This window comes from Fistularia commersonii, chromosome 4, assembly GCF_037954325.1.
Source record: "Fistularia commersonii isolate RoL2024-O1a breed Wild chromosome 4, RoL_Fcom_v1.0, whole genome shotgun sequence".
NCBI classification, from domain to species: domain Eukaryota; kingdom Metazoa; phylum Chordata; class Actinopteri; order Syngnathiformes; family Fistulariidae; genus Fistularia; species Fistularia commersonii.
Window position 1 is genome coordinate 4,824,690 of NC_141287.1, and position 17,862 is coordinate 4,842,551.

Here is a 17,862-nt window from a genome sequence, read left to right on the forward strand (position 1 = left end):
GCTCTTGTCTCCCCAAGTGGCCCGTTTACTTGCAACTGTGTTTTTGATCATGCAGTTTCCACTCTCCGGCTTCAGAGCCCTAAAGCAGGGACAATCATGTTGAAGTCTTTGTCCTTTAAAGGTTCATCTAGATGTGGAAAGCGTCATGTTTTTGTTTTTTTTAACACATAATAGATGCAAACTGCTTTATTTAGATGTTCCCAACACGTGGCAGGAGCCATGGTGTTTACCTTCCACACGTGGAGATCTCAGAAGACTCCCACCTGGTTCATTTGTAATGAACTTGTAGTACAGACCCTTTGTGTGTCATACATGTTCAAATGGTCAGGTGTAACTGCAGCACAGTTATGAGTTTAAACTACAAACAACCATTTGGAACAAGCAGGTTGTTTGAATACTGTCTTCCTTTATGGCAGAATGCTATCTTGTTGTTTTTTTTTCATGTGGTAAAGATCTACTTTTTTTAAGGGGGTCTATTACTGGGGGAGCCTGATCTTTCTCCTTTCAAGTTTCAGAGTGTATGTACATGTGCATGTACAGTCTGAAAATGTTTTTCCCTTATACAATGAAATTCTTACTTTGCTGTCTGCAGCACAGCCAGAAAATCTTATATTTGGGGTTGCAGATTTATATTTTTTCATTTATTTTTATTCAATGTGTAAATTTAGCTTTTCAGTATTAATACCAGTGTTATTACATGAATTTGGAAGTTCTAGTTTTCTTAAGTGAATTGTCACCTGCAATGTCAAGTGACATTATTGCTTGTTCACTGATTATGGCTGTAATATTTTGGCAGCTTTGCATAATAAATTACATGTTTGTAGTCAAATTATGGTTGTCCTTTTGATGTCCTTTAAAGAAGTCCATTCAAAAAACCAATCTGTTCTTTTCTTCATCCAGAAAAGACAACATATCATATGATCAAGATCAACTTCAGCTTTTCAATAGATACTGCTTGAGTCTTTGTGTAGTTTAGTGTCAGTGTTTTATTGAAGCCTCTGATTAATGAAGGAATGCGGGGCCATGACCTTGTCATATCCTCATATATAAATATTGCGTCCAAATGCAGAGAGCAAAAACAACACGGAATCAATATCAGCACCAATGCAATTTTATTCAATGCGTGAAACAAGGCAAAGAGCAAACATTATACAAGGACTGTTTTTTCCATTAGAGATCCTTAAGACGCCGGATTGATCCAACTTTGGAGTTGGAGCCACTCCATTCGGTAAAGCTTCTGTGTTGGCCAGGCCTCAGGTAGTAGTGACGTCCCCTGTAGTTTGGTAGTTCGTACAACAGCCAGTAGCCGTCCATCACAAAGCAGGAATTGAAGTTGGCAATCCTGAAACGGTCCATGAGGCTTGGACAGTCATCCATCAGCTCCATCATCTCACCCTCCATGTCAAAATGCTGGTATAACCTTAGCCTGAAGGTGCCGGAGTGCTGAAACCGTGCAGGAAGGGGATTATTTTTACATAGAAATCCAAACCGATTGCTGAGTAAGAAAGTAGAAAAATCCTTGAAGAATTACAGACACAACATCGGACATACGCCTAAATATGAAAAGTATCATCTCCATATCACCCAGGTTACCTTGAATAATTTACAATTGCATCTGTAACAGCATCGAAATGGATGATTAAAATCTATTTGTGTCATTTATTATGATGGCATATGACAAGTAATTTAATTGTAGAAGAATTTGTGGATAATTCAGTGATTATACTTAAAGCATTTACTCTGACCTGAGACAAAGCTGAAGATATTGTTTCTAACCACTTACCATGGGGATCATGCGGCAGGATCTGACGCAGTCATTCATGCCCGTCATGCCCATGTAGTCGGGGTACTCCCCTTGTTTGAGGAAGAACTGGTTCCCCTTGTACTCCGGCCGATCGTAGATCATGAACATGCCACTCTCTACGCAGATAGACCGGCAGTGGTCAAACAGGGAGTGCAGGTCAGCACAGTCACTCATGCACTCATAGCGATGGCCTTCAAAGTTTTTGTCCTCGTAGAAGATGATCTAAGGTAACAAAATTAGACACACACACACACACACACACACACACACACACAAACACAAACACACACACACGTTCAGCCAAATTTTTACCCTTCTTTGATGACGAAGACACTTGGAAAGCTTTTGAAGAACTAAAGTCGGGCACAAACCTTCCCCATGGTGGCTGTTATGGTTGCCTGTATGATCTTGGGCATGGGAAACATACATGTTTATATATATGACACGGGGGGGGGGGGGGGGGGGGAGTTGCTACAATGATTGTTATTGAAATGAGACCCGGTGTCAGCAGAGACCCTACAGGAGTCTTCCTACTTCTGTTTGTAATGTGCACCGTGCAGCTTCCAGCAGAGCCCACACCAGGGACAGGCGCTGGAACAGTCAGTGTTTGTTCTCAACCAACAGGATATAGTTATTCAATTTGAAGGAACGTAGAGACATTTTATATATTTATAAAAAAAAAATATATATATATATATATATATATATTTTTTTTTTTTTTTTTTTTTTTTATTGTCCAATTATTTCTCTGTACTTGTTCCAGATTCTTTGTGTGTGATACTATGTCGTAGATACATAAGTTAATATGTAAACAACAACAATCATGTGTCCAAAGATATTTCATTTCAAATATGAAATACACAACAACTCATTTCCAGCAGATCAATTTATTTTGTTATTCATTATCTTCATCCTTTTTTGCCATGGAATAACCAAATGAACCATCCCCCTCCGAATTGTATCATAAGATACATAATTGTATCAAGCCTGTCTATTTCCATCAAGATTGCTGTTTTTGCTTTGTTGCATTTTTTTGTTTTTTTGTTGTTTTTTTTGTGAAGGAGTAAGGGGGGGGGGGTTGGATGACACTTATCAGGAAATTAAAACTCAGTGATTCTGCGGAAGGAGCCAGTGGTGGCGCAGGTGGCCCCCCAATCACTGAACTTGCGATATTCTCCTGGTCTCATGAAATACTGCCGGCCACGGTAGTTTGGGTGCTCATAGAGGGTCCAGTATCCATCCATCACGTTGCAGGAATAGATGTCACGACTGCGGAAATGCTCCTGCACAGACTCACAGTCTTCACTGAACTCCATCATTTGACCCTGGAAGTTGGGCCTCTCGTAGATGCGGATGCGGTAGGGACCCTCGCTCGTCTGGAAATAGAAAGTACAATGGAACAAACATGGCTGGGGCATCTGTGCAGGGGTGTGGTCCCCCGCGACTCAGCATGGGCTCTCTGCTGCTGCCGCTGGTCCACTGTGTTATTTTAGTTCTACACTCTTTGCCTGGGGTCAGATTTTTGCTTTGCAATTTCAGACTGCACGGTTACTGCCTCAAAAACACACAACGAAATGGAAGTCTTGTTTTTAAAATAACTCATATAATCTACATTTACTCACATATGAGAAAGTACGGCAGGAGCGAATGGTGTCATTGTAGCCCATCCAGCGCTGGTAGTCAGGATACTCCCCACGGGTCAGAACGTACTGGTATCCTGTGTAGTTGGGCTTTTCATACAGAACCCAGCAGCCACTCTCTACCTTGATGGAGTTGCAGCGGCTGAAGTGGGGGTGCATGTCAGGGCAGTCTGTGTCACACTCATACGAGCGACCCTGGAAATTCTTGTCCTCATAAAATATGATCTGAATTCAAGAGAGAAAGCGGAGGTCAGAATAGAGTACACACCATGAGGGATGTTTATTAGACAAACACCCACTGAAATCAGCACTAGATTTTCAATAGAATAATTTGTTAAAAATGTTTTCCTTAATGCACTACAGCCTCCAACTTAAGCACGTTATATTGAAGTTACTCTGTTAAACTCACATGATTTGTCACTCACATGTACCAATACTGATCAAAAATGAAATCCAAAATTTTCTTATCAAGTGTTATAAAACTTAAACGGAATTACTCTCACCTTACTCGTCATCCTGAAAAGAGAGCTGGAGCCGGTCACCTAGAGAAAACGGTGGTCTCACCAGGCAGGACTGGAGCCCTGCTATATAAACCTCAATCAAAGGGTTAGCAGATCCCAGTTTAGCTGTTTTTTCAATGAGCAGGGATTTAACATCCTGGCATTGCTGCCAAAAATCTTGATCCTGGGCATAGAGCAAAACTCCCTGAATCATCACTGCAAAAGTCCTACCAGGCAAATAACTGACCCGCAGTACCCTCTTTTTTTGATATGGACATCAGAGAAACTTTTTAGTTGCTAAACCTTCATCGAGTTGGATTAATGCTTTCACAAAATGTCAGAAGTCATCACAAAACAACATGGCATGGCATGGCGTCCGTCAACAGTGGCATATTGATAAAAAAAATAATGATAATAAAAACAGTACTTTAGTACAGATTTCATCCTGGTCCTTTCTGCTGTGTAACGTCAAACACCATCTCACTTGTCCCAGACTAAGTTGACAGAGCAATGACCTTAAGTCTTTATATTGTCTGCGTAAGTCTTAATTTGTTTTTATTACAGCATGATTGTCTATTTTTTCTGTTTAATTATTTCTCTTCTATTCCCATTAATTGACGTTAGTATGAAATCATACATGAGAAACAAATTGACCTTGACTTGGTTGATAGAAGATCCCGCCAGAATTAAAAATAAATACATAAAAACGGAATGGAGGAAATTTCAGGTTTTGAAGCTTTCTTATTGTTTAGGTAGAAACTTTGAACAGGAGAAAGGAGAACACCCTGTGCTCAAGGATGACCTCAATCTTTTAGAGAGTCTTGTGAACCCTCATAGTGTTGAGGCGTTCCCTCTGGACTGCACCTGCTGGCCTGAGAGGAACAGAGAGGGGGAGCCCAATGAGAGTCTGTCAGTTGAAATCCACAGGATGGCAGTAGAAGCCCGGTTTCGACATCCTGTTAGACCGTTACAGTGTTTTTCCTTGGTTTGGTTGTTAGCATTTTTGATTTTCCTCCTTGAGATATTCTGGTCAAAAAAATAAAAAAGAAAAAAACAGCATAAAGTTATATGCTGTGTAGTGACTTACACTGAGGAAGAAGTGGGACGAGGAGGAGGAGGAGGATGAAGATTTCATTGAAACTTGTCTGGGAAGAGGCTTTGGTTTCACCCTCTCAGACAGCCATCTTTTAAACTTCTCATCTACAAGAGGTTATAAGAGGTTTATAAAATGACCGCCCCGTCAAAATCCATGGGGTTTGTTGATCCCCTGAGGTGTGTGTGTGTGTTCAGTTCATGACAACATATTTAGACTAAAACAATTAATGTGTTTTACAACATTAAAACAGGAGATGCTCTGCTGCTTCAAAGTGTGGAGGACCCTTTAAAAAAGACTTCTTGTGGTAATCAACATTGTCCTTTTGAATTAATTACAAAAGTTTCCGTTGTTCTCGTTGAGTGAAGAACAGCAAACTAACACCCCATCGTTTCAGTGGAGATTCCAGTTTAGTAATTCAGCTTCCACTCTGATTCATATCAGTGCATCGTGTCAGATTCGAAATACGGACTTGGACTCAACACCAAAGCATTTGGCACAATGACAAATGATCATGGTATGGAAAATAACAATCTTGACCTACACTTGAGGATTAATCATCAAAAATCCCTTTGGGTCAGTAGTCACTTTTTAGAGATTTCAGTAGAAAGTGCACTAACAGTGTCTCCTGGAGTGGTGCACCGCCTTGTAAGATGCCAGCATGGCAAGCGGATGATAGGAGAGAGTGAAGTTACACACAATGGATCCCTGTGGTTAAAAAAAGAATAAAAATAAAATAAAAAGATGAGCTTGATTTCAAAATAATCTCAATAAATAATAGATAATAGATCAATAATAGAACCCTCCTTCTGATTCTGTATTAACTGGATTATTGGCACCTTAGATAAGGGGTTGGTGTGGACAGCAGCTGGTTTGGACCCGTATAGAGCCAGGATTTCCTCCACTGGCAGGCTATTCTGAAGGGAGATGGTGCAAGCATTAGAAACTAGAGAAGTAGGAACCATCATAATACAGCATCTGGAAAATCAGACAAATTCTCAAGATTTCACTTGGGTGTTTGGTCCATTATATGATACTTGTTTTGTGATTTTCTCAAATACAGCCAATGTCACACTACATTATTCAGTACTATAATTTGTTCTTGATTTCTGATCCATGACTGAGACTGATAAAGTTATCAGAGTGAGCAAAACAACAACAAACAAACAAAAACAGAAAAAAATCAAAAGTAGCAGCCTGTGACAGCACAAGTTAACCTTTTTTAGAAAGTAATTCTTGCCCTTAAATGCTCACTGCAGTTTCAGGCTAAGGTAGACGTTTGGTAATTATTGGCAGTTACTTTTGTTTGAGTTGACAAAAAAATGCTCTGAACCGATCAAGTTATGAATGGTGTGTAAAAAAAAGGTACACATAATTTGATTTTGGAATGATAATCTGTAATTAGTTTTGAAAGTGATCTGATGGAAGGATGAGAATGTTCATTAACTGTCAAGCCTACCTATCTTGCATCAAGGTTGCACTAACTACCGTGCCACCTAGGATGGGAATTTTAAAAGCTAAGGGATATTGTTAGCACTTTTTATTTTTTTATTCTTAGTTCTTCTATTTTTGATAACTTCTCTTGCAGTGTCCGCTTCTGCTGTGTGTGGCTGAAATTTCCCCACTGTAGGATGATTAAACCAATATTCCATTCTATTCTAAATTGCAAATAAGAAACCTCTCCACATCACTTCATTGTTTGTCCAGTCAAAATCTATGTAAATGATCCAGCTATATGAATGGACTACTTGTGGGAATGAAACATTTCCTGTTTTTGTTACACTGCAGTTTCAATAATATAGATGGTTGAGTCTAAATTGAGTATAGAGTTTCAACTAAGGTACCGTCAAACAAAATGTATTATTATTTTTATCATTAACAATATTAATAATAATAATAATATTATAAAGGTGTGCTAAGTCAAACAAGATTCCTTTCCAGCTGCATTTCTTTATTAATGGCTCTTACCAGTAACATCCCTGCAAAGGAGGACAAGATCAGGGCCTTCTGCTCTAAGCCTTTATAATAAAGGGAGCTTGCTGAAGGGTTTATGGTCCAGCTGTAACAGAGGGAAATTGGGGCCTGATTACTTAAGCCAATTTTCACTGTCCATGCCATCAAGGCATATTGTGTATATTTACTTTTTTCTTCCAAATGACAAGTGAGAAAAGTTCTTTTTAAAAAGGCAGGAAGCCTTCTTCTTCTTCTTTTGGCTTTTCACTTCAGGGTTCGCCACAGCGAATCAACTTTCTCCATCTAACCATATTCTCTGTATCCTCCTCTCTCACACCAACTACCTTCATATCCTCTCTCACTATGTCCATAAATAATTTCTTTGGTCTTCTTTGAGACCTCTTGCCTGGCAGCTCCAATTCCAGCATCCGTCTACCAATATATTCTCTATCCCTCCGCTGTACATGACCGAACCATCTCAGTCTGGCTTCTCTGACCTTCTCTCCAAAACATCTAACATGTGTTGTTCCTCTGATAGACTCATTCCTGATCCTACCCATCCTGGTAACTCCCAACAAGAACCTCAACATTTTCATCTCTGCAACCTCTAGCTCTACCTGCTGTCTTTTCAGCATTGTAACAGCTTCTAGGCCATACAGCATCGCTGGTCTCACCACTGTCTTGTACACCTTTCCTTTCATTCTGACCGATAGTCTTCTACCACATAGTACCACTGACACTTTTCTCCACCCATTCCAGCCTGCTTGGACCCGTCTCTTCACCTCTTTTCTACACTCTCCGTTGTTACTGACTGTTGACCCCAAGTAGCTGAAATCCTCTAGCTTCTTGATCTCCACTCCCTGTAGCCTCATCATTCCACCCAAGTTCCTCTCATTCACACACATATACTCTGTCTTGCTGCTACTAACTTTCTTCCTCTCCTTTCCAGAGCATACTTCCACCTCTCAAGATTTCCTCAAGCTGTTCCCTGCTATCACAATGTCATCTGCAAACATCATGGTCCATGGAGATTCCTGTTTAACATCATCTGTCAGCCTATCCATCACCATTGCACACAAGAAGGGGCTCAGAGCTGATCCCTGATGGAGTCCCACCTCCACCTTGAACTTCTCTGTTACCCCTACAGCACACCGCACCAGTGTCTCATAGCTAGCATACATGTTCTACACCAGTCTAACATACTTCTCTGCCACTCCAGACTTCCTCATACAATACCAGAGCTCCTCTCTTGGCACCCTGTCATATGCTTTTTCTAGGTCTACAAAAACGCAATGCAGCTCCCTCTGGCCTTCTCTGTACTTTTCTATTAGCATTCTCAATGCAAATACTGCATCTGTAGTACTCTCTCTAGGCATGAAGCCACATTGCTGTTCACAAATGCTGACTTTGGCTCTCAGTCTAGTTTCCACTGCTCTTTCCCATAACTTCATTGTATGGCTCATCAACTTTATCCCTCTATAGTTGCCGCAATTCTGCACATCCCCTTTATTCTTAAAAATAGGCACCATCACACTTCGTTTCCATTCCTCAGGCATCGTCTCACTCTCTAAGATCCTGTTGAATAATCGAGTAAGAAAATCTACCGCTGCCTCTCCTACACACTTCCACACCTCCACGGGTATATCACCATGACCAATGGCTTTAACACTCTTCATCCTCTTCAATGACTTCCTCACTTTACTTTTACTAACTTGTGCTACTTTGTGGTCTACAATAGTCACGTCTTCTACCCTTGCCTCGCTTTCATTTTCCACATTCATCAGCTCTCAAAGTATTCTTTGCATCTTCCCATCACTCTTAGCATCTGTCAATACATTTCCCACTCTCTCCTTAATCATCCGGACCTGTTGTACATCCTTTCCATCATTATCTCTCTGTTTCGCCAACCAGTAGCAGGAAGCCTTCTACAGTAGTTCATATAAATGATTACAGTCATATTTGTCTGTGAAACAGTGTATGCCACCTTTAGTGTACAACATAACTAAATGTTGTTTTGAATCTATACTGAAATGTAAAAAGTAAATTTGTGAAATTGAATCATGTATTGGGGTAGGCATATATACAGGTAAATGTATACTTCCACCTACTTCATTATGAGCATGATGGGAGAATGAGTTCTACAAAGTGAAAAAAGTTAAAGAAAAAAAGTGAAATGATTGAATGTGCTTGAAATTAAAATCTGAATAAATGAAAAAATATTCACGGCTGTTGTGTGTGTGCTGTGACCCTTACAATGAAATCAAAGCACTTGGTCAATGTTGGGCCCTCGAAATTAGCATTTAGAAAGTGCTGCAACAGATATGGGTTGTTAAAACCTAACAATAACTATGGTTTTGGGGTGTGTGTCCTGGTGGTGATGGGACTAGGCATTCAACTAACTGGTTGAACTATGCAATAACAGGAAGGGACCAGATAATTGACTTACCTGCTGAGATTGTCCCTTCCCTCCTCTTTGTCTATCCACCAAAGTGCAGTGCTCCCAATGAGATCATAATGGGCCTGAAACAACCCCCCCCCCGCCCCCCCGAAAAAAAATGTGCAATGCACTGTTCAGTCAAACAAGTCACTTATTTCAAAGATTTCTGAAGTTCTTCTCAAGCAGAAATTGCTGACAAATGTAAGAGGTAAACATCATATTGGTTGATTTATGCTGTTGTTACCAGGTTGTCCAGTATGGTGGAGGTCTCTTTCCCCTTGGGATCAAAAGAGTTCTCTCTGAGTTTCTGCCCAATATATTCATCACTGGCGTAGGAAAGTAGGCGCTGGTTATTACTGTAGTATGACCTATGTAAACACAGCTTTTTTTTTTTTTTTGGTCACTACTCACAGGAGAGCCTTGACATCTCTTCTAAGCTGTTTGGCTCCCATTTCTCTTCATACAGTCGTCTGCTCTATGACTGCTGTGACATCAAAAGGAAACATTTGGTATGCGTTGACTATTCTTCGATATATTTTAATGATTTCATTTAGCATGTCTTCTCTCCTGCCCAAGCCATATGCACTCGCTGTAAATATGTCTAAAGACGAAATGTCCAAATGTGAAAAATAAAAGACAAAGAGTGGAGAAATTGTGGACACTCCTTTACCCAACTCACAAGACAAATTACAAAAATGTACCAAAGATTTAAATTCCATCAGTTTGTGTAAAGTCTTGTGACCTATGTCCCAGAGTCCTCATTTGTAGTAATTAACAAGGCCTGTTATCTTTGTCATTACAAAAATAAAAGTAATAAATTCCATAAAATTAGACCAATTTGGCCATCTTATGGACTTGTGATTCAAGTTTTTCACACTGATTGGTATATAATTTACCATAGGGTGAAGGGTTTTTCATACACTCCCTCATGTTTTGGGCTCAGATGCACAAAGGACTCCAGGGCAGGAACATTTGTTATTTGTTATTTCCCTGTCTTTTATCAAACAGTTGTTTTGTTCGAGACAAATGGGTCATTTTTTGCAGTGACGAAGCAGACATGACACTACTCTTAGTCCGCATGAAGAGCCAGTGGCAAAACACAAGGACAATTTGGTGAGGGTGAAACTAGTCAAACATAGAATCCATTGTTGTTTCTCAAAACAGTAATGAAAATTACCCCTGAAAATAAATTCAAAATACAAGGATCATCACAAAACAGTACTTACCACACAATTCTGCAAGGGCAGAACGCTTGCTCCACACCAGTTAGGGGATCTCATATAACTACTTTGAATAGATCCAAATCCTAAAATGTTATTGAATCCAGACAGGCTGGAATGAATATGGTGGTGGCGATATGGAGCAGAGGTCTCAGGTGAATGGCCTGAGTTGAATAATTTAAAACCCCCCAGTCAATCTCTCTGTCTGTTAAAAGGTAAGATACCAGTGCAAAACTACAAAAAAAAGCAGTCAAAAGAATAAACTACATCCAGGAGGAAGACAGTTTCCTGTAGTTTCCATTAGTAGATTAACATACAAATGTTGAAGAACACAAACCTTTTATTAAGAGATATATCAAAACTGCATTTAATCCATGCTGTAAGGCAGCACAACTTGGGGGAAAAGAACAAAAAATAAAAAAATCAGTCCACCATAATGGTTCTTTCTTTCTTTCTTTCTCACAAGACCTTCTCCTACTACTGCTTCTTCTTCTTCTTCTTCTTCTTCTTGCCATCCTTAAACAACGGAGAACTCAGGAACTCGCAGTCTGTGAATTTGTCTCCACGCCTAACTTTGCTTCACATAAAAAAACAAAAATAATTATATTTTATCTGGTTGGCAAATAACAATGTATCCATACCAAACAATACATTTCATAATGGAACACATTACCAGTTGAGCGACGGTTCTTTGTAGCTGATGACATTCTGCCTCTTGGTTCTCCGCTGCCTCTGATTCTCTGGGGTTGAAATGGTGTTGGTTAGTGGTGATAAGACTCTTCTTGCTGCAGGATATGAGAAATAAGACCAACACTGCTTAGAGACAAAAATCTCAATAAGAGATCTCACACATACAGTGATTGGAACGACAATTTTTTTATCTTTTCCCACTTGCAAAGCATGTAGAGGTCTAATTTTTATCATTATGTCTAAATCAAAAATCAAGAAAAATACATTGTATGATTTTTAAGTAATTCCTTTGCATTTTATTGCATGACAAATATTTGAGCACTTACCAAACAGTGAGAACTGCAGCTCTCACATACCTATTACTTCTTCTTTAAGAAGCCCTCCTATTCTCCACTCATTACCTTATCAACTGCACCAGGTTGAACACCTTACCTGTATAAAAGACACCTGTCCACACACTATCACACCCACTCCAACCTCTCCACAATGGCCAAGACCAGAGAGCTGTGTAAGGACATCAGGGATAAAACTATTGACCTGCACAAGGCTGGGATGGGCTTTAGTAAAATAGAAGAGCAGCTTGGTAAGAAGCCAACAACTGTTGGCATGATAAGAAAATGGAAGAAGTTCAAAAGGATGGTCAATCTCCCTCGGTCTGGGGCCCCATGCAAGATCTTACCTCGCAAGGCATCAGTGATCATGAGGAAGGTGAGGGATCAGCCCAGAAATACACCGCTGAACCTGGTACCACAGTCTCAAAGAAAACCATTAGTAATACACTATGCCAGCATGGATTAAAATCCTGCAGCAGGTCCTGAGCAGGTCCCCCTGCTCAAGCCAGCACATGTCCAGGTCCATCTGAAGTTTGCCAGTGACCATCTGGATAATCCAGAGGAGGATTGAAAGATGGTCATGTGGTCTGATGAGACAAAAAAAGAGCTTTTTGGTCTTTACTCCACTCGCTGTGTTTGGAGGAAGGCGAAGGACAAGTACAACTCCAAGAACACCATCCCAACCGTGAAACATGGAGGTGAAAACATCAGTCTTTTGGAATGCTTCTAAGAGGATAGGACAACTGCACCGTATTGAAGGGAGGATGGATGGGGCCATGTATCGCAAGATCTTGGCCAACAACCTCCTGGGTCTTCCAGCATGACAACTGCCAGGGCAACTAAGGAGTGGCTCTATCAGAAGCATTTCAAGGTCCAGGAGTGGCCTAGCCAGTCTCTAGACCTGAACCCAATAGAAGATCTTTGGAGGAAACTGAAAGTCCCAGCGACTGTCCCGAAAACTGAAGGATCTGGAGAAGATCTGTATGGAAGAGGGGCCCAAAGTCCCCACTGCAGTGTGTGTAACCCTCGTCAAGAACTACAGGAAACATCTGATCTAAATGTCAACAAAGGTGCCTGTAACAAATAATAAGTTCTGGTTTTTTTTTTTGATGTATCAAATACTTGCCGTGCAATAAAAAGCAAATAAATTACTTAAAAACCATACTATGTGTTTTTCTGGATTTTTGATTCAGACCTATGATAAAATTAGACCTCTACATGCTTTGTAAGTGGGAAAGGATGAAAAATCTGTGCATCAAATACTTGTTCTTGCCACTGTAAACACAGGAAAACTGCTCATCTGCTTTATGGAGCCTTCAAAGTACATATACTTGAAGGAGTGTGCCTGGTCACAAAAGTAAGGTACATTGTGACTAATACATCAGAGAAGTGTTTGTGTATGGATTCTTTAGTAAACAGTTGGTTACAGATCATGTATGTGAATGAGAGGGACCAGAGAAGAACAGTGAGGTGACAGGAAGCAGAAATATTTTTGGCGCTTAGGCTCAACAGTCAAAACGTATGGGGAGAGAGAGGAAGAGAGGCGAAAGTCGGAACGGGTGAACCCAAGTGTCAGGGGTGATCGGGGTGAAAAGAATCACAGCCAGACTGAGAGGAAAGAGGAACAAAACAGTGGTGAGACCAGAGAAGCTGTGTGGTTTGGACACAGTGGCATTGAGTGGAAAGACAGAAAGCAGAGATTTTCATGCCTCAAAGCATGTTGAGGTTCTCTTCATCTCTTCGAGAGTGAGGAGGATAGAGAGGATCAGGGACGAGTCCATCAGAAGGACTGCACATGTTAGATGCTTTTAGAGATAAAGTCAGACTGAGATGGTTTGAACATGGACAGAGGGGGGATAGTGAATATATTGGTAGAAGGATGCTGGGGTTGGAACTGCCAAGCAGGCAGTCTAGAGGAGGACCAAAGAGAAGATTTATAGATGGAGTGAAAAAAAGACATTAAGTTAGTGGCTGCAAGAGAAGAGGAACTAAAGGAGACCTAATTTTGTTATGATCTGAAACCTTAAGACACTCTAGACCAAAAAGGTTTAGAAAACTGAGAACATCGCACCTGGAGAAGCTTCTGCCATGTTAGAAGCCTCCCCCATCCTTCGAGTGCTCGTGTTCGTCAAGGTCAGCATTTTGGGAGTCAACAGGAAAGACCCATCCTCCGCATCAGTCGATGAGAAGTCTTTGATCAGCCATGGAGGCATCTCATCTTGGAGATCATCTCCCATACTCTGAGGACAGACCTCAACACTGTCCGACACGTTTGACTTCCTCACATCACAATAAAAATTGATGCGCTGACGTTTGCGCCTGTCAACAACAAATGTCTTTCTCTCTAGCATTAGGGGCAGTTTTGACGTCTTTCGCTGTTTTGGATTGGAACCCATACGCAACTCTGAGGGTCTTGAATCACTAATAAGCTCAAGGGCATTGTGCTTCTCAGTGGGTTCACAATATGAGTCAAGCCCTGGTAAATCACCTTTATCTCCAACATCCTGGGGGAAAGTGTCATGCAGAAGCAAGGCTTTGCTAGAAACTGGTTTACAAAACCTATACATGGCCTCAGATCTTTGGTTGTCACTGTGACGTTTTCCCTTTGTTTTGTTGTCAGGTGCAAAATCGTCATAATCCTCCCTTGGCACCACTTTTTTTCTTTTGGATCTGCCTTTTTCTCCTCTCTTGGCCTTTTTAGGTTTCACACACTCCAGAGGGTCTTCGTCCAGGTGCCAAAGCTCATGGTGGTTAGCACTGAGGAAATCCTCCTCGAGGTTTCCTTCACCCGGACTTGCTACCCAAGCTCGCTTGCAGGTACCAACAGGAGGCGCTCTGACCAGATCACTGTTTTTGTGGGTGTCTGTGTGCTCCGAACGAAGATAAACTCCTGCAGGTTTTGGTTTTGATGGCTCTTCTACCTCACAGTCCAATTCTGTTGAGATCAAGTCCTGCTCTGCATCGAACCCTTCGGCATACATGTCTTTTGTCGCACAGCTGTCCATGCCCAGAGAGACTACAAAGGTCCCCCTTTTTTTTGATTTGTGTCTTTCATCATAATTTCTAGCTTTGCTCTCTGGTTTATTGGCACCAGACAAGGGACTGCCCAAATATTCAGTCTCTCCATTTAGGGCCTCCTTTGCGCAATAAAGGGCCTGTGTATGCGCTTGCTGGTCTTGAGTTGCCTCAGGGTTTTCATCATCTAATAGTGGTTCTGGATTGCCATCTCCTTCAGGAGATGGAAATATGTCAAATGTTTTCCTTCGGATGCCAGACTTCCGTTGCGGTTTATTCGTGAAGCAGCCATCAAGGTCAGTGTCTCTGGGCTTTTTCCCCTGGGTCCATCTTGAGACGTATTGACGGTTCGCAGCATTGGTCAGTTTGGGAATGCGGAAAGAGATGCCACTCACACTCGCAGTTTTTGAGAGCCAATCATCAATGTCTTCAGGAATCGTAAAATCCTCAGGTGTATAGTCAGTCTGTAACACCGACTTTGTAGCTACATTCAGTCTTTCGGTAGACTCAGTCATGATTTTCACATCAACCAGCCTTGACTCCCTATTTTGGTCCTTCTGCTTGCTTTTTGCCTTTTTTTGGTCCTTTTTTCTGGTATTGGTTTCCACAGTGACTATGTCAGATGCAGTACTCTGAGTTATGTCCATAGTTGAATTAAGAAGCAATGTGCTTTCTTGTGCAATTCCAGGCACTGGCACAATTTCTTTTACTGCATCACTGGGATGGTTCACCAGTTTTGCATTGGTGTTGTCAATAAAGTTGATGACAGGAGGGGCTTGATCGGTTTGAGGACGAAGAACTGACATATCATAGCCAGACTGGGAGTTCACCGCTGACAGCCACTCTACTTCTTCTCTGAGGCTACGGGGCTGATGAGGTGCTCCAGCCAGGAGAGTTTGGATATGGGGTCCTGAATGCCTTATGCCATTGTCTGTTTCCCCTTTGAAGAGCAAAAAAAGTCATAAAACTTGTGGAAACACAAGTCCAGATTATTAAAAATAATATTTATCCGCCTACCATTGCAAATGTCAAGTGAGTTTTGGCTTCCAGCATGGGTAGCGGAAAGGACTTTTTCAAGAGTTTCTTGAGCAGGACAGGTAGGTTGCTTTTCCACCTCTGGATGACTGGAATGGGAGGGAGGGGTGGTCAGGTGTAGTTAAAAGGTGACTTGACTTAAGTTGCTTTCAAAGTACCTGCAATGCAACAGTACCCACCTTTTAATATGAAGATTTTCAAAGATGCTTTCAACAGGGCATGTCTTGCTGTCCTTGGACAATTTTGAGAGCTCCTGTGTGATAAAAATCTCAGATCATATAAGGTAAGGCTTAAATAACAGAACATTCTTCAGTTTCATAAGCACAAAGGTGTTTGGTGCAATGGTAACATAGAAAAGTCTTTGTGGTTCTCTTGTATAAACTGGCACGAAAATATATCTAGCTTCTCTTAAAACTTCATTCTCTCGAGTTAAGTCTTCCAACATAAATGCCAATAGTTAGTTCCACTTGTAATCACAGCTGATAAATCTACATTACAACACACTGACTCTCAGAATTGACTATTTTCAAATAATTTGCACCCGGGTCTCAAAAACAAGCAATTCTATTTGGCAGATATTAATTAGAAAACTTTTGCTCAATTACGTGAATGTTTAGTATATCACAGTATTTCATTTAACTGTCTTTTCTCCCTGCTGGTATTTCATCTATTTATACCCCCCCTTTTTTTTTTAACAAAATATGGTTAATGAAAATGTTTAGCACAATTTCATACCTTTCAGTGTCTCACTCAGGTCAGTCCTTAACTGTGATACATTACAGATTTTTTTAAATTTTATTTTTATTGTATTTGTCAAGGTTTACCAACCGCACATCACAGCAGTCCTTCTGAAGTATCCTTACACTGTCAGATAGCACGTCAGCCGCCATGTCTAAGTGATGAAGAGTGCTGCTGTGAAGATTTTTCAGGATGAGAAGCTGTGGGACAACGAGATGAGTTGATTACCAGAGACTAAGTGAAGAGCGTTTAAATGAATACTGTCTTTAGGACAAAAACCTCACCAGTTTCCTGTGTTTGTGATTCATTTCAGCAAGCTCAAAGTTAACCATCTCCAGTTGTTTCTGCAGGTACATAATCTTCATCTCCTGCTGCCTGCTCCTTTCCTTCTGGGCCTCTAGGGCACAAGCCAAGGACTTGTTGTTGGTCTTCAGGGACAGCTTGAAGAAGGTGGATATGTCTGGTGTATTTAAGAAGAAGCATTGGCATTAAAATAGCAACGACAATCACTTTTTATAATGTCATTCCTGTCTGTAAATGTCAGACTACTGAAGACTACGTCAGTGTTGTGCTGTGCGCTGAAAAACAGAGAAATCGGATGTCCAGCAGAATGACACCCACTGAACATCTTGGATTTGATCTTTGATGCTGCAAATGAAGCGTGCTTGGGATCCTTGCAAGGTGCCACTGTCCTCAAGTGCGACATAATCGGAAGAAAACGACGAGCGTTTTCTCGGCCAGTCTAAAGGAAAAAGACTTGTTATTTTTGTACGAAACATTCAACACTGTCTGGCAGTATGAAGAGGCTAAGCCAAGTTTGCCTCAATGCCCTATCGTTTGCTAATATCACTCTGCGCGTCATAGTCGCATTCGTAAACGTTTCATACTTTTACTTCTAAGGTCCCTAGTTCCTTCAAATATACACTTAAATTACTCGAGCACGCAGAAAAAGCAAAGGCCGGCAGTATGTCAGCGTCAACGTCGGTTATCCTTAACGGCCACCTTTCGTGGTGGGGCGATGTTAGCATCTCGTTAGTCGAACAAAACAATTGAAGGTACACTTACACCGAGGCAAACTCTCATAAGTCTGCCCTATGTGGGAAAACTGATGTTTGCAACGAATTTCAACTGAGCAACTCCCCAGTAAACGGTGCGTGAATCGAACGGCCAACGCCCCCGATCGATTTAAAAAACAACGAACGGTTTGCCGGGTTGCTGCTGGGTGACGCAAATTAAATCTGCGGACCAATCGGAGACGAGATTGAGGGGTGATCAACATTTGTTTACCTTTGCCCCGAGTTTGTCTGATCTAATGATTTCACCGATTCACTGATCGAGAAAAATAACAATACGCCAATAACAAGTCAGCGTTGCTCATATTTTATGTAACTATGATAAAATGCAT

At 41.1% G+C, this 17,862-nt stretch overlaps 4 protein-coding genes across 5 annotated transcripts; all 4 read right to left on the bottom strand.

Moving 5' to 3' along the window:
- Positions 1-1,095: 1,095 nt before the first annotated feature.
- LOC147234447 (gamma-crystallin S-1-like) lies at positions 1,096-2,203 on the bottom strand. Its single transcript, XM_086144804.1, has 3 exons — positions 2,176-2,203; positions 1,784-2,026; positions 1,096-1,443 (listed from the first exon to the last, which is right to left on the bottom strand). The coding sequence occupies exons 1-3, from the start codon at positions 2,182-2,184 to the stop codon at positions 1,171-1,173; spliced, it is 525 nt and encodes a 174-aa protein (XP_086000930.1). The 5' UTR covers positions 2,185-2,203; the 3' UTR covers positions 1,096-1,170.
- A 472-nt stretch (positions 2,204-2,675) lies between these two features.
- On the bottom strand, positions 2,676-4,094 carry LOC147234448 (gamma-crystallin M2-like). Its single transcript, XM_086144803.1, has 3 exons — positions 3,948-4,094; positions 3,427-3,669; positions 2,676-3,180 (listed from the first exon to the last, which is right to left on the bottom strand). Exons 1-3 carry the CDS (start codon positions 3,957-3,959, stop codon positions 2,905-2,907), a joined length of 531 nt encoding a protein of 176 aa, XP_086000929.1. The 5' UTR covers positions 3,960-4,094; the 3' UTR covers positions 2,676-2,904.
- A 146-nt stretch (positions 4,095-4,240) lies between these two features.
- c9h2orf80 (chromosome 9 C2orf80 homolog) lies at positions 4,241-9,949 on the bottom strand. The gene is made up of 8 exons (XM_086144500.1): positions 9,839-9,949; positions 9,672-9,753; positions 9,437-9,510; positions 7,006-7,096; positions 5,877-5,954; positions 5,658-5,745; positions 5,032-5,144; positions 4,241-4,816 (listed from the first exon to the last, which is right to left on the bottom strand). Exons 1-8 carry the CDS (start codon positions 9,877-9,879, stop codon positions 4,748-4,750), a joined length of 636 nt encoding a protein of 211 aa, XP_086000626.1. The 5' UTR covers positions 9,880-9,949; the 3' UTR covers positions 4,241-4,747.
- A 906-nt stretch (positions 9,950-10,855) lies between these two features.
- sgo2 (shugoshin 2) lies at positions 10,856-17,661 on the bottom strand. 2 transcript variants are annotated; one of them, XM_086144801.1, is made up of 9 exons: positions 17,523-17,661; positions 17,079-17,199; positions 16,742-16,917; positions 16,583-16,657; positions 15,899-15,972; positions 15,702-15,808; positions 14,158-15,624; positions 11,321-11,432; positions 10,856-11,224 (listed from the first exon to the last, which is right to left on the bottom strand). In XM_086144801.1, exons 1-9 carry the CDS (start codon positions 17,538-17,540, stop codon positions 11,125-11,127), a joined length of 2,250 nt encoding a protein of 749 aa, XP_086000927.1. In that variant the 5' UTR covers positions 17,541-17,661; the 3' UTR covers positions 10,856-11,124. The 2 variants fall into 2 exon arrangements, with proteins under 2 accessions (XP_086000927.1, XP_086000926.1); XM_086144800.1 differs by having other exon boundaries at positions 10,956-11,224; positions 13,741-15,624.
- Positions 17,662-17,862: the final 201 nt, after the last annotated feature.

Excerpts from the sequence above, each read along its gene's own strand:
- LOC147234447 (XM_086144804.1), bottom strand. Across the intron at positions 1,444-1,783 it reads CCTGCCGCATGATCCCCATG|CACTCCGGCACCTTCAGGCT; the intron begins GTAAGTGGTTAG and ends GCACGGTTTCAG.
- LOC147234448 (XM_086144803.1), bottom strand. Across the intron at positions 3,181-3,426 it reads CCTGCCGTACTTTCTCATAT|ACGAGCGAGGGTCCCTACCG; the intron begins GTGAGTAAATGT and ends TTCTATTTCCAG.
- c9h2orf80 (XM_086144500.1), bottom strand. The coding sequence starts at position 9,879 with ATGGGAGCCAAACAGCTTAGAAGAGATGTCAAGGCTCTCCT. Across the intron at positions 5,746-5,876 it reads ACACCAACCCCTTATCTAAG|GGATCCATTGTGTGTAACTT; the intron begins GTGCCAATAATC and ends TTTTAACCACAG. Across the intron at positions 4,817-5,031 it reads CGTCCCACTTCTTCCTCAGT|GCCAGCAGGTGCAGTCCAGA; the intron begins GTAAGTCACTAC and ends TGTTCCTCTCAG.
- sgo2 (XM_086144800.1), bottom strand. Across the intron at positions 16,658-16,741 it reads ATCACAAACACAGGAAACTG|CTTCTCATCCTGAAAAATCT; the intron begins GTGAGGTTTTTG and ends GTTGTCCCACAG. Across the intron at positions 15,625-15,701 it reads CTCACTTGACATTTGCAATG|GGGAAACAGACAATGGCATA; the intron begins GTAGGCGGATAA and ends TGCTCTTCAAAG.